Source organism: Rana temporaria, chromosome 4, assembly GCF_905171775.1.
Source record: "Rana temporaria chromosome 4, aRanTem1.1, whole genome shotgun sequence".
Lineage (NCBI taxonomy): Eukaryota > Metazoa > Chordata > Amphibia > Anura > Ranidae > Rana > Rana temporaria.
The window spans coordinates 15,863,298-15,890,684 of record NC_053492.1 but is presented as its reverse complement, the minus strand read 5'-3'; the positions used below and the strand labels follow the sequence as shown (position 1 = coordinate 15,890,684).

At 47.3% G+C, this 27,387-nt stretch overlaps 1 protein-coding gene across 1 annotated transcript in view; it reads left to right on the top strand.

The window, feature by feature from the left end:
- Nucleotides 1-27,387, top strand: part of GCKR (glucokinase regulator) — a 67,217-nt gene that overhangs the window by 15,359 nt on the left and 24,471 nt on the right. The window contains exons 5-13 of the mRNA XM_040348032.1: nt 4,492-4,560; nt 11,136-11,209; nt 11,340-11,406; nt 15,397-15,450; nt 15,603-15,697; nt 15,773-15,878; nt 16,040-16,155; nt 18,731-18,829; nt 21,584-21,681. Of these exons, the coding sequence (XP_040203966.1) occupies nt 4,492-4,560; nt 11,136-11,209; nt 11,340-11,406; nt 15,397-15,450; nt 15,603-15,697; nt 15,773-15,878; nt 16,040-16,155; nt 18,731-18,829; nt 21,584-21,681 (778 nt within the window). The remainder of the gene's footprint in view (nt 1-4,491; nt 4,561-11,135; nt 11,210-11,339; nt 11,407-15,396; nt 15,451-15,602; nt 15,698-15,772; nt 15,879-16,039; nt 16,156-18,730; nt 18,830-21,583; nt 21,682-27,387) is intronic.

Genomic DNA, 27,387 nt, shown 5'->3' with positions numbered 1-27,387 from the left:
CAAGAACTTTTTCGGACGTGGAGTGCCCCCCCCCCCCCCCGCGATTTTTATCGTGACTGCGACATTGCGGACAATTTTGGCACTTTTTTGGAACCATTAACATTTATACAGCGATCAGTGCTATAAAATGCTTTGATTACTGTGTAAATGACACTGGCAGGGAAGGGGTTAAACACTAGGGGGCGATGAAGGGGTTAAGTGTGTCCTAGGGAGTGATTCTAACTGTGGGGGGGTGGGCTCACTAGCACATGACAGAGATCACTGCTCCCGATGACAGGGAGCAATAGATCTCTGTCATGTTGCTAGGCAGAACAGGGAAATGCCTTATTTACTTAAGAATCTCCATGTTCTGCCTCTCTTTGTCAAGATCACGGGCCGCCGGGAAGACATTGGGCCGGATTCAGATACCTGAGTGTATCTGTCTGGCCGGCGTAACGTATCCTAGATACGTTACGCCGCTGTAACTTTGGGCGCAAGCTCCGTATTCAGAAAGAACTTGCGCCCTAAGTTATGGCAGCGTAACGTATATGGGCCGGCGTAAGCCCGCCTAATTCAAATGGGGATGTTGGGGGCGTGTTTTAATTAAATTTGGCTTGACCCCACGTATTTCACGTTTTTTTTGAACCGTTCGTAAAAACATCCCAGTGCGCATGCTCGAAAATCTGCCGCAAAACGTCATTGCTTTCGACGTCAACGTAAATTACATTCAGCCGTATTCGTGAACGACTTACGCAAACGACGTAAAAATTTCAAAACTCGGCGCGGGAACGACGGCCATACTTAACATAGGATACGCCGCACATACCCCTCATATAGCAGGGGTAACTATACGCCGGAAAAAGCCGAACGCAAACGACGTAAAAAAGAAGCGCCTGGCGGTCGTTTGTTTCTGAATCGGCGTAAATACAAATTTGCAAATTCCTTGCGTAAAAATACGGAAGCGCCACCAAGCGGCCAGCCTGAAATTGCAGCCTAAGATACGACAGTGTAAGACACTTACACCTGTCGGATCTTAGGGATATCTATGCGTAACTGATTCTCTGAATCAGGCGCATAGCTACGACTGAGCGCACTCAGAGATACGACGGCGTATCAGGAGATATGCCGTCGTATCTCTTTCTGAATCCGGCCCATCGAGTCCGCGGGACCAGTGGGCACACGGCGGCGGCGCACGCGCTCTCCCACTATGCCGCAAATTAAAGGGGACATACAGGTGCACCCATTCGCACAGCCGTGCCATTGTGCATCGTCGTGAGCTGGTCGGCAATTGGTTAAAAATGCACTGTGAACGCGCGCCATGGTTATGACGTCATAATGGCAACGAAGGCACAACGTACATTCACGTTTCCTAAATGCAAAGCGAACATTTTCTACGCAGGTTGCCGCACGTTCAGGAAAGTGAAGATGTGAATGCAGCATTGTTAAAGAGGAGGTAAGACAAAGGCATAATGAGCTAGTATGCATAGCATACTAGCTCATTATGTATTACTTACCTGAGAACGAAGCCCCCGCAGCGGTCCTCGGACACCTCCTCCGTTGCGGCCATGATGCCTGGAGTACCTTCCAGGAATCGCTGCTCCGGCGTTGTGACAGGTCGGAGCAGCGATGATGTCACTCCCACGCATGTGCGCAGGAGCCGTCACTAACAGCAAGATCTATGTTAGTAGCGGCACGCTCAGTGCGCCTGCGCATGCGCCGTAGACGTCGGTGCCGTCTTTCTTGGAAATATCTCCTTAACCGTGTAGGTTAACCGTTTCATGCCTAAGCCTATTTATGACATTTGGTGTTTTACAAGTTAAAATCCATATTTTTGGCTAGAAAATTACTTAGAACCCCCAAACATTATATATATATATTTTTTAGCAGAGAATCTAGAGAATAAATGGCAATTGTTGCAATATTGTATGTCTCACGGTATTTGTGCGGCGGTGTTTTAAAATGCAACTTTTTGGGAAAAATTAACTTTCATGAATTAAAAAAAAATGAAAAAGTAAAGTTAGCCCAATTTTTTTGCATAATGTGAAAGATGATGTTACGCCGAGTAAATAGATATGAAGCATGTCACGCTTTATAATTGCACGCACTTGTGGAATTGCGACAAACTACGGTACCTAAAAATCTCCATAGGCGACGCTTTAAACTTTTTTTACGGTTACCAGGTTAGAGTTACAGAGGAGGTCTAGTGCTAGAATTATTGCTCTCGCTCTGACGATCGCGGCGATACCTCACATGTGTGATTTGAACACCGTTTTCATATGCGGGCGCGACTTCCGTATGCCCTTTCTTTGTTGCGCGAGCTCGCGGGGAGGGGAGCGCTTTAAAAAAAAATAATTATTATTTTATTTATTTTTCTAATATTAAAAAAAAAAATCTTGTTTTTTTTTATAGATCTTGATCACTTTTATTGCTGTCACAAGGAATGTAAACATCCCTTGTGACAATAATAGGTGGTGACAGGTACTCTTTATGGAGGGATCGGGGGTCTAAAAGACACCCGATCCCTCCTTTGCACTTCAAAGGCCCGGATTCAAGAAGCAATTGCGCCTGTGTAACCATAGGTTACACAGCGCAATTGCTTACTTGCCCCGGCGTTACGAATGCTCCTGATTCAGGAACATCGTAACGCCGACTGCAGCCTAAAATCTGTGTGGCATAAGGCTCTTATGCCATGCATATCTTAGGCTGCATTCTTTCGATGACCGCTAGGGGGCGCTCCCATTGTGCTCAGTGTATAGTATGCAAATTGCATACTAACACCGATTCACAATGTTGCGCGAGCCCTGCGTACGCAATTTACGTCGTTTCCATACGGCGTGTTTAACGTAAGGCTGCCCCTTCTAATAGCAGGGGCAGCCAATGCTAAAGTATACCCGTCGTTCCCGCGTCGCGACTTTCGAATTTTACGTAATTTGCGTAAGTGATTCGTGAATGGCGCTGGACGCCATTCACGTTCACTTTGAAGCAAATGACGTCCTTGCGACGTCATTTGCCGCAATGCATGTCGGGAAAGTTTCCCGACGGAGCATGCGCTCTACGTTCGGCGCGGGAGCGCGCCTAATTTAAATGATTGACGCCCCCTACGGGATCATTTACATTAGGCGCCCTTACGCAGGGCAAGTTTACACAGCGCACACGCAATTTACGGAGCTACTGCTTCGTGAATCGCGGGTAGCGCAGGAAATGCGCCTCCGTAACTAAGGGGCAAATCTACCTGAATCCGGGCCAAAGTATTCAGATCGCCGAAAACGGCGATTCTGAATACTGTGTACTTTTTTAAATCCGGCACCATTGGCAGCCGAGAAACCCGGAAGTGACGTCATGACGTCCGTGTTTTCAATGCGGACACTGAATCAAAGCCGTTTACGGCTTTGTTTCAGAGTGCGCCTGGACGATGGAGGCGCCAGATCGTGGATCGGGTCTCCCAGTGGGACGGGAGCGGCGGGAAGGGGGGATGTCCCCTACCGCTCCTCCGGCATAACAACCGAGTGGCTTTTAGCCGCATCGGTTGTTATGTTTGGATAGCCGATCGCCGGCTCTAAACAACGGTACCGGTATGATGCCTGCGGCTGCAGGTGATCTGACGTGTATCATGGAAGTTCCAGCGAATGCGCGAACTGATGCGCTCAGATGGTTCCAGCCATCGGGAAAGTTCCTTCAAGCACTGCGCAGGTGCAAACTTGCTGACGGAAATCCCCGAACGCCGGCCGGCATCCAGGGCGACTGTGGATTGTGAGGTAAGTGGCCAGTCGGCCTCACGTCCTCGCTGCGCTCGGACGGCTCGCTTCGCTCGCTCGGCCTCCTGGCTCTTTTTTTAACATCCTCCAATCCACGGGGTTGTTAAAGAATGAGCCTGGATGCCGGGCGAGGTTCGGGGATTTCCGTCGGGAAGTTTGCGCCTGCGCAGTCAGTGGAGGAACTTCCCCCATAGGGGAACATTGAGGACAAGTCACAGGCATCATCCCGGTATAACCCCCGAAAGCCGAGGACGCATATATGCGTTCCGTTGGCGTGAAAGGTTAAGGAGATATTTCTTGCACCTACAGGTAAGCTTTAATCTAGGCTTACCTGTAGGTCAAAGTGGTCTGTAAGGGTTTACAACCACTTTAATGACACACCATTCATGGTAAGCGTGCCATTGTGGTAATGCGAAAAATGCACGCAAACGGGAACGCATGTTTCTGCTATGCTCAGGTGTGAATGGAATGTGCTCGGGAGAAGACTTTGTAGGCAGTAAGGATGACCAGGGAGGAGAGTTTACCATAGTCATACAGGGATGGCTTCTTATCGAATGCTGATGCGACTTTTGTGAGATGACATATAAGTCTTTCCTCCCCAGTCTAACTGTCTCTGCCCCCCACCCCTTTCATTCATTGGATTTCAGCTCTTTGAGTCATAATATAATAATGTCAGTAAATGGACATACTATGGAAAGAAAAGATAAAGAATGAGGGAAGGTCAAAGTGTCACCATTGTCATTATTCCTCCCTGCAGAATCCCGATGATGGGCTCATCGTCCTGAGTGGGTGCGGCACGTCCGGGCGTTTGGCGCTGCTCCTGGCGGTGAGCATTTCTACTGGAAAAATTCACATAAAGCAGCACAAGGTGTCACATGGATGTCTCCTCGTTGCAAGGAGCCAGAGCGCAGTCTCTAATAACACGAAACACCCACAATGGTCATAGTAGCCAGAGATCTCCTGATCATGGCCTAGGCACATAATCACATAGGAGGCCATTGATTGGCACGGCGTAAGAGACTCTGTAATACAAAATTAAACTGTGAGTGCTAAATACAAAATGCTAACCCTCTAACTGTAACCATAACCCTAATACTATTTTCCATGCTAACCCTCGCACTAACCAAAGCCCTAACCATCTATCTCTAATCCTAACACTGGGCTAGATGAGCGCATCTTTCTGCGGGCGTAACGTATCTCCGATACGTTACACCGCTGTAACTTTGGGCGCAAGTTCTGTATTCAGAAAGAACTTGCGCCCTTAGATACGGCGGCGTAACATATGTGTGGCGGCGTAAGCCCGCCTAATTCAAATGGGGATGTTGGGGGCGTGTTTTATTTAAATTTCACTTTGCCCCCGCCTTTTTTTGACGTTTTTTTTTAACGGCGCATGCGCCGTCCGTAAAATATCCCAGCGTGCATTGCTCCAAAGTACGCCGCAAGGACGTATTGGATTCGACGTGAACGTAAATGACGTACAGCCCTATTCGTGAACGACTTAGCAAACAACGTAGAATTTTTAAAACTCGGCGCGGGAACGGCGGCCATACTTAATATTAGCTACGCCTCATATAGCAGGGGTAACTATACCCCCGAAAAAAGCCGAACGCAAACAACGTAAAAAAATGCGCTGGCGGGACGTACGTTTCTGAATCGGCGTAAATACCTAATTAGCATATTCCTTGTGTAACTATACGGAAGCGCCACCTAGCGGCCAGCGTAAATATGCAGCCTAAGATCCGACGGTGTAAGACACTTATGCCAGTCGGATCTTAGGGAAATCTATGCGGAACTGATTCTCTGAATCAGGCGCATAGATACGACCTCCCGCACTCAGAGATACGACGGCGTATCAGGAGATACGCCGTCGTATCTCGTTTCTGAATCTAGCCCACTATCTCCAGTGCTAACCTTAAGGCCGGGTACACACGAGAGGATTTATTCGTGGAAACGGTCCGGGGGACCGTTTCCGCGGATAAATCCTCTGGCGGATTTTGATCTCATGGTTGTACTAACCATGAGTTCAAAATCCCCGCGGAATTCCCTCCGCGGTGACGTGTCGCGCCGTCGCCGCAATGATGACGCGGCGACGTGCGCGACACTGTCATATAAGGAATTCCACGCATGCGTCAAATCATTATGACGCATGCGGGGGATGGATTCGGACGGATTGATCCGGTGAGTCTGTACAGACCAGCGGATCAATCTGTTGGAATGGATTCCAGCGGATCGATTTCTTAGCATGTCAAGAAATTTTGATCCGCTGGAAATCCATCCCCGGGGACAAAAATCCGTGGAAAAAGAGATCCGCTGGATCGTAACACACCAGGGGATCTATCCGCTGGAGCCGGTCCGCGAATCAATTCCAGCGGATCGATCCTCTCGTGTGTACGGGGCCTTACACTAACTTTAGCTCTCAAACCCTAACTATACCACTGACCCTAAAACTATCTCTAATGCTAACCCTATCACTAACCCTAACTCTAAAACTTTAACCACAACACTAACCCTAACACTATCTCCAATGCTAACCCTATCACTAACACTAACTCTCTAACCTTAACCACAACACTAACCCTAACACTATCTCCAATGCTAACCCTATCACTAACCCTAACTCTCTAACCTTAACCACAACACTAACACTATCTCCAATGCTCACCCTAACTCTCTAACTCAAACCAAAACTCCAACTCTAACGCTATCTCCAATGCTAACCCCTTTTACTAACCCTGACTCCCTAACTCTAAACATAACACTAACTGTAACACTATCTTCTATACTAACCCTAAGGCCCCGTACTCACGACCAAACATGTCTGCTGAAACTGGTCCGCGGACCAGTTTCAGCAGACATGTTTGGCCGTGTGTAGGCCCGAGCGGACCATTTTCGGGCGGATCGGACAGGTTTCCAGCGGACAACTGTTTCCTGGACTTGCTTTAAAACAGTCCGCTGGAAACCTGTCCCCCCGACATGTACGGTCGTCTGTACAGACCTACCGTACATGTCCGGCCGCCCGCCATCCCTCGCATGCGTCGAATGACTTTGACGCATGCGTGGAAGCATTTAAAAGGCAGGCCCGCCCACGTCGACGCGTCATTGTCGCGGCGACACCGCGTCATCGACGCGGCGACACCGCAGACACGCCCCGCGTATTGTTTTACGCGCGGAATTCTGTTCGATGGTGTGTACAGCCATCGAACAGAAGTCCCCGGGCAGACATGTCCGATGAAAACGGTCCGCAGACCGGTTTCATCGGACATGTCTGCTCGTGAGTACTCGGCCTTACACTAACCTTAGCTCTCTAACCCTAACCATACCACTTACCCTAACACTATCTCCAATACTTACTCTAACCTCTCTAACTCATACCATAACACCATCTTCAATGCTAACACTAACCTTAGCTCTCTAACCCTAATACTATTTCCAGTGTTAACCCTACCACTAATCCTCTAAATTTAGCCTCAACACTAACCCAAACACTATTTTCAATGCAAACACCAACTCTCTAAAGCTGCGTACACACGATCAGTCCATCCGATGAGAATGGTCTGATGGACCGTTTTCATCGGTTAACCGATGAAGCTGACTGATGGTCCGTCGCGCCTACACACCATCGGTTACAAAAACGATCGTGTCAGAACGTGGTGACGTAAAACACAACAACGTGCTAATAAAAAAGGAAGTTCAATGCTTCCAAGCATGCGTTGACTTGATTCTGAGCATGCGTGGATTTTTTATTTAATTTAAAGCAAGTTGGCTTTTCTTTAACCAATGATTAAATAACCTATGGGGCCCACACACGATCGGTTTTGACCGATGAAAACGGTCCATCAGACTGTTGTCTTCTGTTTAACCAATCGTGTGTACGCGACCTAACTCTAAGGCCCCGTACACACGAGAGGATCCATCCGCTGGAATTGATCCGCGGACCGGCTCCAGCGGATAGATCCCCTGGTGTGTGCAATCCAGCGGATCTGTTTCCGCGGATTTTTATCCCCTGGGATGGATTTCAAGCGGATAAAAATTTGAAGACATGCTTTAAAATCTATCCGCTTGAATCCATCCCAACGGATTGATCCGCTGGTCTGTACAGACTCACCGGATCAATCCATCCTCCTAGTGGAATATTGGGTGATGTTCTTATGGAAGAAGGGAATCTTTGACGGGGATATCATACCAATACCGTCACAATTGGTTGGAAGCGGTGGGATTTTCCCTTCTATTCCCCTTTGCACCCGGATTCCAAGCAGACACTGGAAGAACTACTGGAAGTTCGTGGAAGGATTGCTAGCAACAAAACCAAGCGGGTCATCATAGCAGAATTAATGGAGCTAGACCAGGAGAACGGGATTGCAGCAACGCCAGCAGTACAAGAGATGGAGAGACCAGTGATTCAGGAGGAGTCACCAACCAACAAGCTAATGAGAGAGAAGCTAGCTTGGTTCGGTCCGAACCCAACGGCGGATGTGATGCTGAAAGTGATGGACCTGTTAGCGGAGGAAACTAAACAAATAAGAGACGCAGAGCTACAGTTAAAACTGGCAGCAGTCCAACAAGCAGCCGCACATTCTCCAAACAGTGAGTACAGCACAGCAGACGCAAGGAAGATTCCGTTTAGCGCTTTTAAAGCTTTTGATGAAAAGGACTGTGAAATTGATAACTACCTGGCAGATTTTGAGAGACAATGTAACCTGCACCGAATAGCTAGAGGAGAGTGGGTTGCAATATTGTCAGGCAAACTGTCAGGCAAAGCTTCTGATGCTTTCCGGACCGTGCCAGATCAGGATATCCATAGCTACGCCAGGGTTAAAGAAGCGCTCCTGGCTCGTTATGCAGTAACCCCAGAGTCCCACCGACAGAAGTTCAGGGACTCACGCAAAACCACGAAAGACTCTTACGCGGAATGGGCATGCCAGTTGTCCCTGTCGGCCTCTAACTGGGTTAACAGCAGCCAGGCCACCACCGCAGAGGACATTTTGCAACTAATGCTCCTGGAGCAATTTTACAATCACATCCAGGCGGATGTCAAAGACTGGGTGAGAGATCGCAGGCCCATGACTCTACCAGAGGCCGCAAAGTTGGCGGATGAATATGCGGATACTCGCAAGACAAACCAGGTCACACCACGGGTACAACCTCCACGACCAACGGTGCCCTCACACCCACCAGCCGCTAGATACCAACCTCCTAACAGACCGGTGACATCTAGCCCTCGCTATCCACGCCAGGAGGACAACGAACAACGCTGCTTCCGGTGCAAACAGCTGGGTCACTTCAAGCAGAATTGCCCCATGAACGACAACATCAGGTCAAATTGGTCTCAACCTGGGTACCGCCCACCAGCAGCAGCCCATTGTGTAGACTCGGCTTGGGATCTCCAGGAGCTGGGTCCGGAAGAACCATTGGACACCATTTACGAAGTCCTCACTGTACAATCTGGTATTACGGACAACAGGGAACACCATTGTCAGCTGGTCATGGGCGACAGCCATGAGCCGGAGGGGCCCTGGAGGGAGCTGGGCAGAAAGAGGCACCGCCGGCTACCCCCCAAGAAGAAGAGGTCCTGGAAGCCGTATAACAAGCTGACCTGGGAGGAGAAGAAGCGACGGGAGGAGAGGGAGTCGCAGCGGGCATCCCAGATGCGGGCCGAGATGTTCGCCAAGGTGTTCGCCGGTGGCCCCTTACACCACCACCCAGTTCCTGATGATGAAGGACCACGTGGAGAGCCTGCAGAACATGAGCAAGCAGGAGCTGATCCGTGAGTACATAGAGATGGAGGAGGAGAACAACCACCTGAGGTCACAGCAGGCTGACCCCCCCAGGCTCCATGAACTGGAGATGGAGCTGGAGAAGCTCAAAGAGGAGAACTGGCGGCTGCGGAGGGAGCAGAGGGTGGCTGACCCTATGGGGCCCTGATTCCCCCCCCCCCCGGACTCTGAGCACCAGTGCTACAGCATTTCAACAAATATAACTTTTTTTTTTTTTTATGAATCTCCTGTGATTGTCACTTCAGAGCCATAACCTGCCCCTCCCATAGCGGGACACCTAGATGACGGCGCACAGACCCATTCGCCGTCTTCACACTGACTTCTGGTGACTTTGCAGATCGCACAAAGACTTGGGGACTGACCGGCGTGTGATCTGACGACCCGGTGGCATACCTGAGTCTGAAGCAGTTGCCAAGGGAGGTCAGTCACGCCAAACGGAGTTAACCTCGGACTGAAAGCTCTGAACCCGTCAACCCTACTGGACCAGGGAAGGTCCAACCGGGTTTGCCGGAGCAGGGAGAAAAAGGGGGGCCATTGTGATGCATTTGCCTATATCTCTCATTTTAATTCTCCCTGCTTGCCCTGTGTGATTCAGTCCTCGGCTAACAGGTTATTGAAGTGCTAATGTCCCCTCACTATTTCTAAAGGTTAATTGATCTATTGTGTTGTGTGAAGGAGATCTGTGTTTAAGTGGCTTGTGTTAATTATTCTGATTGCTCCATTGTGGTAATTATCTCTCTATATGCGGGGTCGAGCGTCACTGATCGGCTCCGTCGTGTCTGCCTAATCATCTGTATGGAAGCCCCAGTGTGAGGGGGCGGAGATTTGTCATTGTAACAGTTTTGGAAATTACATATAAGCTGTGTGATATAACATTAAAGTCTGTCTTGTTCTAGCAGTAAGCCTGGACTCATGTGTGACTTAATGGGCGATCTCAGGAATATTCCTCCTAGTGGAATATTGGGTGATGTTCTTATGGAAGAAGGGAATCTTTGACGGGGATATCATACCAATACCGTCACATAGCCATTAAACTATTTAACTCTAACTATAACACACTATCTCCCATGCTAACCCCAATACTAACCCTAAACCTCTAACTCTAACCATAACACAAACCCTAACCCTAACACTATTTCCAGTGTGAACCCTACCACTAATCCTCTAACTTTAGCCACAACCCTAACACTATTTTCAATGCAAACCCTGACTCTATAAAGTCCAACCATATTACTAACGCTAACACTCCAATGATCTCTAACCCCAACACTTTGTTGATAAATTATTTTCCCTCTATAAAAGGAAATACTTTTCTTAAAGAAGTGCTAAATATTCCAATTGAATATATATATGTTTAATATAATATATAAAGCCTGTTGCACCCTTTGAGCCAATCAAAAACACCTTAATTTTATCTTCCCCATTGACTCCAATGGATTTCACCAAAGCACACAAATTTTATCTGAGGTGTCCTGATGACCACTAAAATTTCATAAAAGGTGAAAACTCAGATTTGCGCATCTGGCTTACAAATTACTTTAATAACACAAAATGAGAACTTCCTGAGAACACACATCCGCTTCCCTTTAGGCTTCACCGACTGACACATATTCTGCTGACTCCACAGAATTCCTTCAACCACCTTCTACAAGGTCTGCACAAGAAGCCATGTTACACGTACATCATAGCAGGAGGTGACAGGTGAGTGTGCGTCACTATAATTGGGTCATCACCCTCCCCCCTCTGTCAGGGACACACAGAGAAGGTGACGTCCAGTTTTCTATTTGTTTTGGCAGCAGTGGGGATCTTTAGTGACTTATTGTCTTTGCAGGTCCATCGTGGCGGCACAGGAGGCACCTGAGGACAGTCCAATACTGGGAGCACAGGAGCTGGAGAGGGTGAGTCCCACCGCTGAGTGGTGACCAATAAGTTTATTTCTGATATAAAGATTGTTATTTGCCATAATAACTTTGTTTTTGGGCAAAGACAACCAATGACAGTTTAAAAGTTGTATTTATTTGTTCCCGCCCCCAATCCTTCTTTTGCTCACTGCCTGGACCACATACCTTCATCACAGTGCTATATGTTTTCTGCTGCACCACTGGCATGGTTATATCCTCTTAGTCCTTCATACATTTAGCAGAAATTTATGCTTAAAGTAGAACTATTTTTTCCCATTTTGGATAGAGTAAGGGATGGTTAAAACCCCCGGTTCATTTTAATTTTTTTTGCCATCCGTTCATTTCCCTTCATTTCCAGCCCCATAGCCAAACAGGAAGTGAGAGAAAATCCCTGCAGATTATGGGAACCCTCCAAGGCCCTCAGAACTAGTGTCCCCACTGGAATGGCCAGGTCTTAAACCGTAAGGAGTGTGACCTTGACAGGAAAGGGTGGATCATATTTAAATTAGGGGGTTCACAAGCTTAGTCGGGCCTAGGGCAGCAAAAAAACTAAATACGCCACTGCATGTAGCCACATTCTGATCCTATTTTCTCTAAAGAAGCTCCGTCCGGGTAGCCACCTTCTTGTGACAGCTTTTCTGAAGATACCCCCTGAGAGTAGCCACCTTTCTAGTTTCTCTGACAATGCTACCAGGTAGCCACCTCCTTGTCCAAGTTTCTATAAATAGGCTCCTTACAGGTTTCCATGTTCTTGTTCTGGATTCTCTGAAGATGCTCTCTCTGGGTAGACATCTTCTTGTTCTAGTTTCCCTGAAGATGATCCCTCCAGGTAGCACCTTCTTGTTCTAGATTCTCTAAAGATGTTATCTCTGGATAGATTCTTTCTTGTTCAAGATTTTCTGAAGATGCTCTTTCTGGGTAGAAACCTTCTTGCTCTAGATTCTTTGAAGGTGCTCTCTCTGGGTAGATAGTGATTGTAACGGAATTCCCAGAGACTTTTGAAGGATGTGGGGTACTCCTGCGCCAGCTTCACTAATGACTCTTGGGTCTAGGGTCATCCTATGTCCCTTTTGTGAAATGATAATTCATGTGTTGCAGGATATCTTGACATATTACAGGATTACAGGTGGTTTATTCTGACCCCCAACAGGTCAATAAGAGTGTCTCATTTAATGTGTAACATGGACTGTTGAGATGTTAATTAAGTCCACCTGGCTGTGGTGATGGGGCTTGCTGTGATTGCATTCTGCTGTCCATTGTGCTAATTAGGTCTGCTCCTAAGATATGTCATTGTGTATGCTAATGACACTGTTTTGTGTGAAGATACTATTGATAATAGATGTGGAATGTGACTTGTCAGCTGTAGTAATTAACTCCTCTAGATTCGGTACCAGAAAGTCTAACCTTTCAGGGGTAGGGAATTAGCATGTCAATTATGTTTAGTAAAGGAATGTGTTTTGTGTAACAGGTGAGGATAACTTGTCGCAGAGCCAGACCGTCTGGGTAATGAGTAGTAATTAACTCACCTGAATGTCATTATCTAAAAGAATGTGTAAAGTGGTGGGTGGAGTTGAGTCATTGTCCACTCTTAGTTTCAACTGTATATAACAAGCTGAGTGTACCATTAAAGTATTCATTCGTTCTGGAACCAGAAACAGAGCTGTGTGTCTCGTTTGTCTGGGGAATGGAATGGATCATGTCTGCTGGATTGTTGGAGTGTCGGATAAGCTGTCTTGGGTTGGTGGAATGGAATATCGTAAACAGTGTTAACCCCTGACCGTTACAGTGATACCTTCTAGTTCTAGATTCTCTGAATACTCTTTCTCTGGGTAGACAGTCACCGTCTTCTAGTTTTCCTTAAGATGATCCCCCAGGTAACCACCTTCTTGTTCTAGATTCTCTAAAGATGCTATTTTCAGGTACCCCCTCCCCCCCTCTCAGGCAGTGTGGGAAAAAACCCAAAGCAGTATGGCAAACCAGAATTTTTAAATCTCATGGTGAGTCCTTGGCTCATTTTTGGGTAAAACAAATAGTTGAATGCCAGTCACTTTTGTTTTAAAATCATTAGTGGTCCTTTAAAGGCGGCCTTCCAATAATATTTGGCTCTTTAATCCTATTATAGCAGTTAAGTGAGTGGAAGTGACTTTATAAGAACGAGAAGTCATGATCTGTAGCAGTCCTTTATCAGTGGTTGACCCTTTGACCCTATGTGAGCAGTCGCATGTACCTTAAATTTTGAGTATTGAGGTCTCCATGCAATTTCCATCTGGCTGCAATTTCCCCTAAGCTCTCCTGAACATTTTTTAGCATAGCAGACTTCTTGAAAGATGCTCCATACAGGTAGCCATCTAATCATCCTAATTCTTCAGAAGATGATTCCTCAGGGTAGCCACCTTATAGTTCTAGCTTCTCAGAAAGTGCTCCATCCGGGTAGCCACCTTTTTGTTCTAGTTTCTCGAAAGACAACCTTGAGTAACCATCTTCTTGTTCTTGATTTTCTGAAGATGCTTCCAAGTATCTACCTTTCTGTTTTTCTGAAGATACTCCTTCCAGGTAGCTATTGTCTTGTTCTAGTTTCTCTAAGATGCTCATAAGTAAACACCTTCTTGTTCTAGATTCTTTGAAGATGCTTTGAGTCCTTGGTAGCCATCTTCTTCTAGTTTTCTTGAAGATGCTGTTGAGTAAACACCTTCTTGTTCTAGATTCTCTGAAGACGCTTCCAAGTATTTACCTTCCTGTTTTAGTTTTTCTGAAGATGCTCCTTCCAGGTAGCTATTGTCTTGTTCTAGTTTCTCTAATGCCCTGTACACACGACCAGTTTTCCCATCGGAACAAACTCCAATGGTTTTTCAGACAAAGTTCAGATGGAATTCCGCTCAAGCTGTCTTGCTTACACACGGTCACACAAAAATTCCAACCGTCAAGAACGCGGTGACTTACAACACAACGACAAGCTGAGAAAAATTAAGTTCAATGCTTCTGAGCATGCGTCGACTTGATTCTGAGCATGCATGGTTTTAGTCCGTCGGAATTCCATCCAGACGAATGGAAATTGCAATAGAAATAATTTTCATCTGAAAAATTGAGAGCATGTTTTAATTCCGTCTGAATTTTCCATGGAAAAAGTCCGATGGGGCTCCCTGGTAGCCACCTTCTTGTTCTAATTTCTCTAAAGATGTGCAATCCAGATAGCCACCTTATTATTCTAGTTTCTCGAAAATGCTCCAGTGTAACCACCTGCTTGTTCTAGTTTCTTGAAGATGCTCCCAAGTATCCACCTTCGTGTTCTAGATTTTCTGAAGATTCTCCCTGGTAGCCACCTTCCAGTTCTAGTTTATCTGAAGTTGCTCCCAAGTATCCACTTTTTTTTTAGTTTCTCTGAAGATGCTCCCTCCGGGTAGTATTACATTAGCTACTGGAGAGAACTCAACAAGAGCAGACAGAAATAATCAATGTCAGAGAGCTCAGTGATCCATGCTGTCCTTCCTCCTCCACCAGAGAAGCCATACAGGCTCCATACATCATTGGTCATCATTGGACTTTTGTATAAAGACATCTGTCTATCTCTGGCCAATACTATGGCAGAGCTACAGCTCTTCCCCATAAATGATCCGGTGTGTGTCAGGCCCCGTACACACGACAGAGTTTCTCGGCAGAATTCACAGAGAAACTCGGTCAAAACCCGGATTCTGCCGAGAAACTCTGTCGTCTGTACAGTTTTGGCTCGATGGAGCCGCCGAGGAGCTCGACGAGAAAATAGAGAACATGTTCTCTATTTTCTCGTTGTTCTATGGGAGAAGGCGGCCCGCCGAGCTCCTCGGCGGCTTCATCCCAAAACTCGACGAGGAACTCGACGTGCCAAGCACGTCGAGTTCCTCTGTCGTGTGTACGGGGCCTCAGAGAACTCAGTGATCTCTCCTGTCTGTCATGTTGGTCCTTCTTCCTCCACCAGAACTATTTTTTACATGTTGGTGTGTGTCGTTCCAGGTATGTGCTGGGAAGAAGAAGGTCATCTACCTGGGCATCTCCTGCAGCTTATCGGTGAGTTACGTGAGTACCAACTATCCCAATCACCAATATCATGCCTTAGTTATATGCACTGGAGGAGCTCACATCAAACAGTGCTATGAAAGATGTTGATGCTATATCAATACTAACAAGGAGTCAATTGACCTTGTCTTATGTCCATACAGGCTCCATTCATTGCTGGTCAGTTGGACTTCTGTATGAAGAACCTGGATGTCTTCCTGCCAGTCCTGGTAGGGTTTAATCCAGTCAGCACAGCCAGGTGGGTTGTTGAAAGAGACGGACCCTGGGCTCCCCTGGCAAAGGAGCAAGGCTGACCTCTCATTTTACCTTGCAGGAAAGAGGGGATCGAAGGCTGGACCTCCACCTTCCTGCAAGTGGCTGAGAGGATGCAGAGCCTTCACGACACACAGCAGGGCTTTGTGCTGAACCCAGCCATTGGGGTAAGTCTAAAAATGTTATTCCTGGAAAGTCTGTGCAGAGACTAAAGATTGTCTTTTAGGGCCCAGTTAGGCCTTGGCATTCTGGCATGTTGTTTTAATTCTGTAGAGCGACCACCCAGGATAAATGTCACACACCAACCAACTTTGCATTTTTGTTACAGCCAGAGGGCATCTGCTGCTCCTCACGTATGAAAGGTGGCAGTGCGACAAAGATCCTGCTGGAGACACTGTTCCTGGTGGCCCACAAAGCCAGCTCTAATGTGGAGGTGACCGAGAAGTACGTGACCCCAGGCTGAACCTACCCAACACCTTTTACTAGCCACTTACGGTGGAAGCTTATTTAAACTTGCTTTAAAATGTGGCTTTGGACATGCTTTTTTAAAAAAGCCTGGTGGAGAATCAGCAGAGCTGTCAGATTGGAGCAAGAGAAACTGGTATTTTCACATGTGGTTCCCAGCATGGGAGCTAGATAGTGGAAGGGACGCGGAGACCAGAGAGAGAAGAGGATCAGAAAACCAGAGGATCAGCAGAGCTGGGAGTTACTACTTAGGCCTCGTAAACACCACCAGCGGACAGTCCGATGAAAACGGTCCGCCGGACCGTTTTCATCGGACATGTCCGCTGGGAGATTTCGGTCTGATGGTTGTACACACCATCAAACCGAAATCCGCCCGGACAGACAGCGCGGTGACGTGTCCGCGCCGTCGCCACGGCGACGTGCGCGACGCTGGAAGGTCAATGCTTCCACGCATGCGTCGAATCACTTTGACGCATGCGAGGGTTGGCTGCCGAGTCTGTACAGATGACCGAACATGTCTGACGGACAGGATTCCAGCGGACATGTTTCTTAGCATGCTAAGAAACATTTGTCCGCTGCAAAACGGTTGGCTGGACAATTGTCCGCTGGAAACCTGTCCGGTCGGCCGTACACACGACCGAACATGTCTGCTGAAACTGGTCTGCGGACCAGTTTCAGCAGACATGTTCGGTCGTGTGTACAAGGCCTAAGTGGGGGATCAGTAGAGCTGTGGGTTTGTACTGAGTGGGAGATCAGTAGAGCTGTGGGTTGGTACTGAGTGGGGGATCAGTAGAGCTGTGGGTTTGTACTGAGTGGGGGATCAGCAGATATGGGGGTACCACTGAGTGGGGTATCAGCAGAGCAGGGGGTTACTACTGAGTGGGGGATCAGTAGAGCCGTGGGTTGGTACTGAATGGGGGATCAGCAAAGCTGGGGGTACCACTGAGCGGGGGATCAGCAGAGCTAGTGGTACTATTAGGTGGGGGCATCAGCACAGCTGGGGTACTTTTAAGTGAGGGCATCAGCAGAGCTGGGGGTACTACTGAGCAGGGGATCTGGTGAGCAAGGGTACTATAAGCTGGGGATCTGCTGAGTGGGGTTACTACTAAGCCGAGGGTTCTACTTGGCCCCTTTAACCACTTGCCGACCTCCTCATGTACATATACGTCAGCAGAATGGCACGGACAGGCACATGTACGTACCTGTACGTGCTCTGCTTGACGTGGGTCGGGGGTCCGATCGGGACCCCCCCCCCCCCGGTACATGCGGTGGTCGGGTTCCCTCGGGGAGCGATCCGGGACGACGGCGTGGCTATTCGTTTATAGCCGCCCCGTCGCAATCGCTCCCCGGAGCTGAAGAACGGGGAGAGCCGTGTGTAAACACGGCTTCCCCGTGCTTCACTGTGGCGGCGCATCGATCGAGTGATCCCTTTTATTAGGGAGACTCGATCGATGATGTCAGTCCTACAGCCACACCCCCCTACAGTTGTAAACACACACTAGGTGAACCCTAAATGTTACAGCGCCCCCTGTGTTTAACTCCCAAACTGCAACTGTCATTTTCACAATAAACAATGCAATTTAAATGCATTTTTTGCTGTGAAAATGACAATGGTCCCAAAAATGTGTCAAAATTGTCCGAAGTGTCCGCCATAATGTCGCAGTCACGAAAAAAATCGCTGATCGCCGCCATTAGTAGTAAAAAAAATAAAAAAAATAAAAATGCAATAAAACTATCCCCTATTTTGTAAACGCTATACATTTTGCGCAAACCAACCGATAAACGATTATTGCGATTTTTTTACCAAAAATAGGTAGAAGAATACGTATCGGCCTAAACTGAGGAAAAAACATTTTATATATGTTTTTGGGGGATATTTATTATAGCAAAAAGTAAAAAATATTGAATTTTTTTCAAAATTGTCGCTCTATTTTTGTTTATAGCGCAAAAACTAAAAACCGCAGAGGTGATCAAATACCACCAAAAGAAAGCTCTATTTGTGGGGAAAAAAGGACGCCAATTTTGTTTGGGAGCCACGTCGCACGACCGCCCAATTGTCTGTTAAAGCGACGCAGCCCCGAACTGTAAAAACACCTTGGGTCTTTAGGCAGCATATTGGTCCGGTCCTTAAGTGGTTAAAACAAATAGAAAATCAACACAAGCACAGGGCATTAGATACGCTTCATTAAAGCTTCATTAAAGCATAACTGAAGCATCAAAACACATAAAAAAGCATGATAAATCATTAAGTCAGCCCTTAAAGTATAGAGAGAGGAGGAAAGGTGTTGCTCTAAGGTTGGCAGAAACGCTCTGAACCATCATCCCTCAACAACCACTGTTGGGTAAAGAGGACGGCATTGGGAATGGCTTAGCTATGAAGTCAGGGAAAGTATGCACCCGTCACAAAGCAAAGCTAAATCAGAGAGGTGCACACAAAAGTATTTTTTTTTTAACTGCTCTTAAAGGAAAATGTAAAACTTGTGACTTATACAAGATTCCTGAAGATAGCCTCTGGGGGCCAGGATTAAGTATTTTTTGTGTGATTCCTTCTCAGGTGTTTGTTGGAAATCTTGCGGACGTATGAGAGGGCGCACAAGGTGACCTACGCCAACAGCAAGAAAATAGCTGCTTTGCTCAAGCAGTCTGCCACCAGGTATGTACACAGCACAGTATGACAGACCAATCATATCATTGCATGTGCCCTTCATATACATGGCCACAAGATAGCAGCAGAGCTTAAGGCCCCTTTCACACGGATGGATAGAATGGTGCTTTTAGCTGTGGTGGATTCTCAAGTTATCTACTGCAGCTAAAAGCATACAATACTTTCCTATGGCCCCATTCACACACTGCGTTTAGCTGCGGCGCTCTGCGGCCCCCCCACCCTAAAGCACCATGTCCCCATGTTGATGAGGACAAGGGCCTCTTCCCGACAACCCTGGCCGTTGGTTGTCGGGGTCTGCGGGCGGGGGGCTTATTGGAATCCGGGAGCCCCCTTTAATAAGGGGGCCTCCAGATCCCGGCCCCCCACCCTATGTAAATGAGTATGGGGTACATCGTACCCCTACCCATTCACCTGGGAGAAAAAGTGTCAAGAAAAAAAAACACTAGACAGGTTTTTAAAGTAATTTATTAGGCAGTTACAGGGGTCTTCTTCCGACTTCTCCGCTCTCTGGTTCTTTCTGCCTTTGGCCCGTCTCCTCCGCTATCTTCTTTCAGCTCTTTTACTAGTGGCGGCCCGGTCTTCTCCGTAATCTTCTTCCTGCTTCTCTTCTTCGATGTTGACACAACGCTTTCTCCCGCTGTAATGCCGAGTGCGCGGTGCGCAACAATTTATATAGGCATGGGGCGTGGTCACCGGGTGATATCACCCAGTGACCCTGCCCCTTATGTCAACACCACCCAGAGCATGATGGGACTGTGAAGTCATAAGAGGCCTATATAAATCGCTGCGCGCCGCGCACACGGCATTACATCGGAAGAGATCGTCGAGTCAACATCGGAAGAAGAGAAGAGGGAAGAACATGACGCCGAAGACTGGGCCACTGCTAGTAAAAGAAGATAGTGGAGGAGCCCGGCAGAAGGCAGAAAGAACAGGAGAATGGGAGAAGTCAGAAGAAGACCCCCGAAGTCGGAAGAAGAGAAGATGGGGCCACTGCTAGTAAAAGAGTTGGAAGAAGATAGTGGATGAGCCCCGCAGAAGGCAGAAAGAACTGGAGAGCGGAGAAATCGGAAGAAGACCGCCGAAGTCGGAAGAAGACCCCCGAAGTCAGAAGAAAGGAGAAGACCGGGCCACCGCTCGTAAAAGAGCTGGAAGAAGATAGCGGAGGAGCCTGGCAGAAGGCAGAAAGAACCAGAGAGTGGAGAAGTCGGAAGGAGACCCCCAAATTTTGAAGAAGACCCCCGGAGCTGCCTCAATTACCGAATTACTTTAAAAACCTGTCTAGTGTTTTTGTTTTTGTTTACACTTTTTCCCCCAGGTGAATTGGTAGGGGTACGATGTACCCCATACTCATTCACATAGGGTGGGGGGCCGGGATCTGGGGGCACCCTTATGTAAGGGGGCTTCCGGATTCCGATAAGCCCCCCACCCGCAGACCCCGACAACCAGCGGCCAGGGTTGTCGGGAAGAGGCCCTTGTCCTCATCAACATGGGGACGAGGTGCTTTGGGGTGGGGGGGCTGAAGGGCGCCCCCTGCCCCAAAGCACCCACCCCTCCCATGTTGAGGGCATGCGGCCTGTTACGGTTCAGGAGGGGGCCACTCGCTCGTCTCCACTCCCTTTCCTGACCAGCCGGGCTGCGTGCTCGGATAAGGGTCTGGTAAGGATTTTTGGGGGGACCCCCACGCCGTTTTTTCCGTGTAGGGGTTCACCTTTAAATCCATACCAGACCCAAGGGCCTGGTATGATCTTAGAGGAGGGACCCATGCCGGTTTTTTATTTAAAATTTGGTGTGGAGTTCCACCTCATGATTCATACCAAACACAGTGCCTGGTATTGGCCGGGATACAAGTCCGATTCACGTTCAATATCGTGCCACTGCTAAACGCAACCGCATGTAAACGCAGCTAATCGCACTGTACAAATGAAGTCTTGAATTTCACAGAGAATAAACATGCTATTAACTGAAAAAAATGAAGCTTAGCAACCCCTTTAGGTATTCCATTCTATCACAGAGCAATGATAATATAAAATGAGCACTTCCTATAGGTGGCTACAAGATGGTAACAGAGCTCAAGGCTGTATTACAAAGCAATGATATCATAAAATATGGACTTCCTATATGTGGCCACTAGATGGAAGCAGAGATGGTGTGAAGTTTTTCATTCTATCACAGACCAATGATATCATTGCATGTGAACTTCCTACATGTGGCCACAAGATGGCAATAGAGCTAATCCGAATCATTCCGACAAATTTAAAGGGGTTGTAAAGGTTTGTTTTCTATTTTCTAAATAGGTTCCTTTAAGCTAGTCCATTGTTGGTTCACTTACCTTTTCCTTTCCGATTTCCCTTCTAAATGTTATTTTTCCTTTGTTTTCTTTGTCTGAATTTCTCACTTCCTGTTCCTCCTCAGTAAGCTGTTCTGGCTGACTAACCCTCAGCCAGAACGGCTCGGATGATGGGGGAAAGCTTACTGAGGAGAAACAGGAAGTGAGACATTCAGACAAAGGGAAGAAAAAAAACATTTAGAAGGGAAATGGAAGGAAAAAGGTAAGTGAACCAACATTGCACTAGCTTAAAGGAACCTATTTAGAAAATAAAAAACAAACTTTTATAACCCCTTTAATCATTGCATGTTACATTCTTTAATATAATTTTATTTAATATAATTATGTGGACCAAAACATCCATACACATACATATATATATCAGTTCTGATCCGCTGCTCTCTTCCTATTGGCAGTCTACAGAAGAAGGGTCACCTCTACATTCTTGGCTGGGGGACCTTGGGAATGATGGCGATCATGGAGGCGGCGGAGTGCGTTCCGGCCTTTTATGCAGGTACAGTCTGTCACCTCTCACCTAGGTTTTCTCTGAGATCAATGAGTTCTATATCTTAACCAGGTCATCAGACTTGTGCTGACATACCCCCTGAACAGCTCTTCACTGGGAAGATCAGTGTACTGCTGTCCCTCTGCCTCCTGCTGAAACACCTATCACAATCAATTAAAGGGAATATCAGTGTACTGCTGTCACTCTGCCTCCTGTTGACAACCCCCCCTGCACAGCTCATCACTGGGAAGATCAGTACACTGGTGTTTTTTATGCCCCCCTGGGAAGATCAGTGCATTTATAGGGAATGATACCTAGGCACAGAGCACCTATAATTCCCAATAGGTACCCTGTACCTGTGTATAATTCCCCATAGGTGCTTGGTACTCAGGTATCATTCCCCATAGGTGCCCTGTGCCTGGCTACCATTCCCCATAGGTACCCTGTATCATTCCTAATAGGTGCCTAGTACCCAGGTGTTATTCCCAATAATTACCCTGTGCCCGGGTATCATTTCCTAAAGATGCCCTGTACCCAGGTAACATTCCCCATAGGTGCCCTGTGCCCAGGTATCATTTACCAGAGGTGCCCTGTGTCCAGGTATCATTCCCTATAGCTGCCTTTTGACCATGTATCATTCCCTTTAGGTGCCCTGTACCCGGGTATCATTCCCCATAGTTGCCTTGTGCCCAGGTATCATTCCAAATAGGTGTCCTGTTGCCAGGTATCATTTCCCAAAGGGGCCTTATACCAGGGTATCATTTCCTATAGGTGCCCTGTGCATGGGTATCATTCCTCATAGGTGCCTTGTACTCGGGTATCATTCCCAATAGGTACCCTGTATCATTTAACATAGATGCCCTTTGTCTAGGTATCATTCCCTATAGGTGCCCTTTGACCAGGTATCATTCCGCTTAGGTACCCTATACTCGGGTATCATTTCTCATAGTTGTCCTGTGCCCAGGTATCATTCCCCATAGGTTTCTCAGTGACCAAGTATCATTCCCCATAGGTTCCCCAGTGACCAGTTATCATTCCCCATATGTGCTCTATACCTGGGTGTCATTCCCCATGGGTACCCTGTGACAAGGCATCAATCCCTTAGATGTCCTGTACCCAGGTAGCATTCCTGATAGGTGCCCAGTGACCAGGTATCATTCCCCATAGGTGCCGAGTACCCAGATATCATTCCAAAAAGATGCCCAGTGACCATGTATCATTACCCATAGGTGCCGTGTACCCAGGTATCATTCCCAAAAGATGCCCAGTGACCAGGTATCATTCCCCATAGGTGCCGTGTACCCAGGTATCATTCCCAAAAGATGCCCAGTGACTAGGTATCATTCCCCATAGGTGCCGTGTACCCAGGTATCATTCCCAAAAGATGCCCAGTGACTAGGTATCATTCCCCATAGGTGCCGTGTACCCATGTATCATTCCCAAAAGATTCCCAGTGACTAGGTATCATTCCCAATAGGTGCCCTGTGTCCCGGTATCATTTCAATAGGTGCCCTGCCCAGGAAGAAAGATGGCATGGTTCATTTACATGTTGCTGCCCTCCACTTCACAGTTGAATGTAAATTATATTTGGAGGGTGGGATGTGTAAAGTTTTTGGAAGTAGTCACAAGATTCTCTGGAACTCAGACAACACACAATATTCTTTTTTCTCTGCTGCAAAGATGGCATGGCCTTCAAGGTCCCCAGAACCCCCGTACACTGGTGGTTGGAGTCTGGAACACCTCAGGATACAATGAGAATGTTGGGAGGAGGGCGTCTCAAACCTCCTGACTGGTATACCATAGTCATAGTCAGAAGGTCTTAATTCCCTCTGTACATTGCCATGACTTGGTTTTCACCAATGACTATTATCAACCCTTTATAAAGAAACCCCTCCTATTTGCCAAAGTAGACTTTGGGCGCTCAAAGATCCATCTCACCAATAGAGTCCTAAAGAGTCCTAAAAGAGCAATGGGGGGGTCAGCCATTGTCTGGCTGTCATGTTGATCCTCTGGCTTCAATGGCCTTCACCTTACAGGGTGAAATCAGGAATTCTGACCTTCACTACACAGTTGCATGCTCAGAAAGACAAGAGACATCTACTGTATAAGGACAGGTTCTCTTTACACCAGGGCAGGGCCGAGACACAATAATGACCTATGTTTGGTGTAGAAGATCAGCTTATTTTCATATTATTATAACAGAGACTTTGTTTGTGTTATGTGCGTCTTTTGTATATAGAAGGTAATGTCAGCTGTGTGTCTCGGGTCAGGGAGGGGAATTTTCTTGGAAATACATATCAAGTTACTGAATGTTCTTTACCAGAAGAGATGGCGGAAGTGCGGGCAGAATATGCAGAGAATTTCATAGATATTTGCCTGGTATTTGGAGCACTTTCATGGTGGAAAACCTCACAATCTACTTCCTTCTCTGCTTCTAAACCTACTTCACTAGAGGGCCCCAGAGAGGTCAGTCACTGCGGGGCCAAATTAGTGGAGTCTCACTGTGCCCATCAATCGCAGCCATTGTGCCCATCAATTTTATGCCACTGTGCCATCAAACGCAGCCACTGTGCCCATCAATTGCCGCCAGTTTGCCCCATCAAATACAGCCAGTTTCCCCATCAAATGCAGCCAGTTTGACCCCTCAAATACAGCCAGTTTGCCCCCTCAATTATAGCCAGTTTGCCCCCTCAAATGATGCCAATTTCCCCATCAAATGCAGCCAGTTTGCCCCATCAAATGCAGCCAGTTTGCCCCATCAAATACAGCCAGTTTGACCCCTCAAATACAGCCAGTTTGACCCCTTAAATACAGCCAGTTTGACCCCTCAATTATAGCCAGTTTGCCCCCTCAAATGATGCCAGTTTCCCCATCAAATGCAGCCAGTTTGCCCCATCAAATGATGCCAGTTTCCCCATCAAATGCAGACAGTTTCCCCCTCAAATACAGTCAGTTTCCCCATCAAATACAGTTTCCCCCATCAAATACAGCCAGTTTGACCCCTCAAATACAGCCAGTTTGACCCCTCAAATACAGCCAGTTTGACCCCTCAATTATAGCCAGTTTGCCCCCTCAAATGATGCCAGTTTCCCCATCAAATGCAGCCAGTTTGCCCCATCAAATGATGCCAGTTTCCCCATCAAATGCAGACAGTTTCCCCCTCAAATACAGTCAGTTTCCCCATCAAATACAGTCAGTTTCCCCATCAAATGCAGCCAGTTTGCCCCATCAAATACAGCCAGTTTGACCCCTCAAATACAGCCAGTTTGACCCCTTAAATACAGCCAGTTTGACCCCTCAAATACAGCCAGTTTGCCCCCTCAAATGATGCCAGTTTCCCCATCAAATGCAGCCAGTTTGCCCCATCAAATGATGCCAGTTTCCCCATCAAATGCAGACAGTTTCCCCCTCAAATACAGTCAGTTTCCCCATCAAATACAGTTTCCCCCATCAAATACAGCCAGTTTGACCCCTCAAATACAGCCAGTTTGACCCCTCAAATACAGCCAGTTTGACCCCTCAATTATAGCCAGTTTGCCCCCTCAAATGATGCCAGTTTCCCCATCAAATGCAGCCAGTTTGCCCCATCAAATGATGCCAGTTTCCCCATCAAATGCAGACAGTTTCCCCCTCAAATACAGTCAGTTTCCCCATCAAATACAGTCAGTTTCCCCATCAAATGCAGCCAGTTTGCCCCATCAAATACAGGCAGTTTGACCCCTCAAATACAGCCAGTTTGACCCCTTAAATACAGCCAGTTTGACCCCTCAAATACAGCCAGTTTGCCCCCTCAAATGATGCCAGTTTCCCCATCAAATGCAGCCAGTTTGCCCCATCAAATGATGCCAGTTTCCCCATCAAATGCAGACAGTTTCCCCCTCAAATACAGTCAGTTTCCCCATCAAATACAGTTTCCCCCATCAAATACAGCCAGTTTGACCCCTCAAATACAGCCAGTTTGACCCCTCAAATACAGCCAGTTTGACCCCTCAATTATAGCCAGTTTGCCCCCTCAAATGATGCCAGTTTCCCCATCAAATGCAGCCAGTTTGCCCCATCAAATGATGCCAGTTTCCCCATCAAATGCAGACAGTTTCCCCCTCAAATACAGTCAGTTTCCCCATCAAATACAGTCAGTTTCCCCATCAAATGCAGCCAGTTTGCCCATCAAATTACGGCAGTTTACCCCCTAAAATACAGCCAGTTTTCCCCTAAAATTACACCAGTTTCCCCATCAAATGCAGCCAGTTTGCCCCCTCAAATACAACCAGTTTGCCCCCTCAAATACAGCCAGTTTGCCCCCTCAAATGCAGCCAGTTTCAGCAACAAATGCAGCCAGTTTTCCCATCAAATTACGGCAGTTTGCCCCCTAAAATACAGCCAGTTTCCCCATCAAATTACACCAGTTTCCCCATCAAATTACACCAGTTTCCCCATCAAATGCAGCCAGTTTCCTGATCAAATGCAGCCAGTTTCCCCATCAAATGCAGCCAGTTTCCCCATGAAATGCAGCCAGTTTCCCCATCAAATACAGCCAGTTTCCCCATGAAATGCAGCCAGTTTCCCCATCAAATACAGCCAGTTTGCCCCCTCAAATACAGCCAGTTTGCCCCCTCAAATGATGCCAGTTTCCCCATCAAATGCAGCCAGTTTGCCCCATCAAATATAGCCAGTTTGCCCCCTCAAATGATGCCAGTTTCCCCATCAAATGCAGCCAGTTTGCCCCATCGAATGATGCCAGTTTCCCCATCAAATGCAGCCAGTTTTCCCCTCAAATACAGTTAGTTTCCCCATCAAATGCAGCCAGTTTGCCCCATCAAATGCAGCCAGTTTCCCCATCAAATGCAGCCAGTTTGCCCCCTCAAATGATGCCAGTTTTCAGATCAAATTACGCCAGTTTGCCCCATAAAATAATGCCAGTTTCCCCATCAAATGACACCAGTTTCCCCATCAAATGACACCAGTTTCCCCATCAAATGCAGCCAGTTTCCCCATCAAATGCAGTCAGTTTCCCCATCAAATGCAGCCAGTTTCCCCATCAAATGCAGCCAGTTTTCCTCCTCAAATACAGCCAGTTTGCCCCCTCAAATACAGACAGTTTGACCCCTCAAATACAGACAGTTTGACCCCTCAAATACAGCTAGTTTGACCCCTCAAATACAACTAGTTTGACCCCTCAATTATAGCCAGTTTGCCCCCTCAAATGATGCCAGTTTCCCCATCAAATGCAGCCAGTTTGCCCCCTCAAATACAGTCAGTTTCCCCATCAAATACAACCAGTTTGCCCCCTCAAATTATGCCAGTTTCCCCATCAAATACAGCAAGTTTGCCCCCTCAATTATAGCCAATTTGCCCCTTTAAATGATGCCAGTTTCCCTATCAAATCCAGCCAGTTTGCCCCATCAAATGATGCCAGTTTCCCCATCAAATGATGCCAGTTTCCCCATCAAATGCAGCCAGTTTGCCCCATCAAATGATGCCAGTTTCCCAATCAAATGCAGCCAGTTTCCCCATCAAATACAGCCAGTTTGACCCCTCAATTATAGCCAGTTTGCCCCCTCAAATGATGCCAGTTTCCCCATCAAATGCAGCCAGTTTGCCCCATCAAATGATGCCAGTTTCCCCATCAAATGCAGCAAGTTTCCCCCTCAAATACAGTCAGTTTCCCCATCAAATACAGCCAGTTTGACCCCTCAAATACAGCCAGTTTGACCC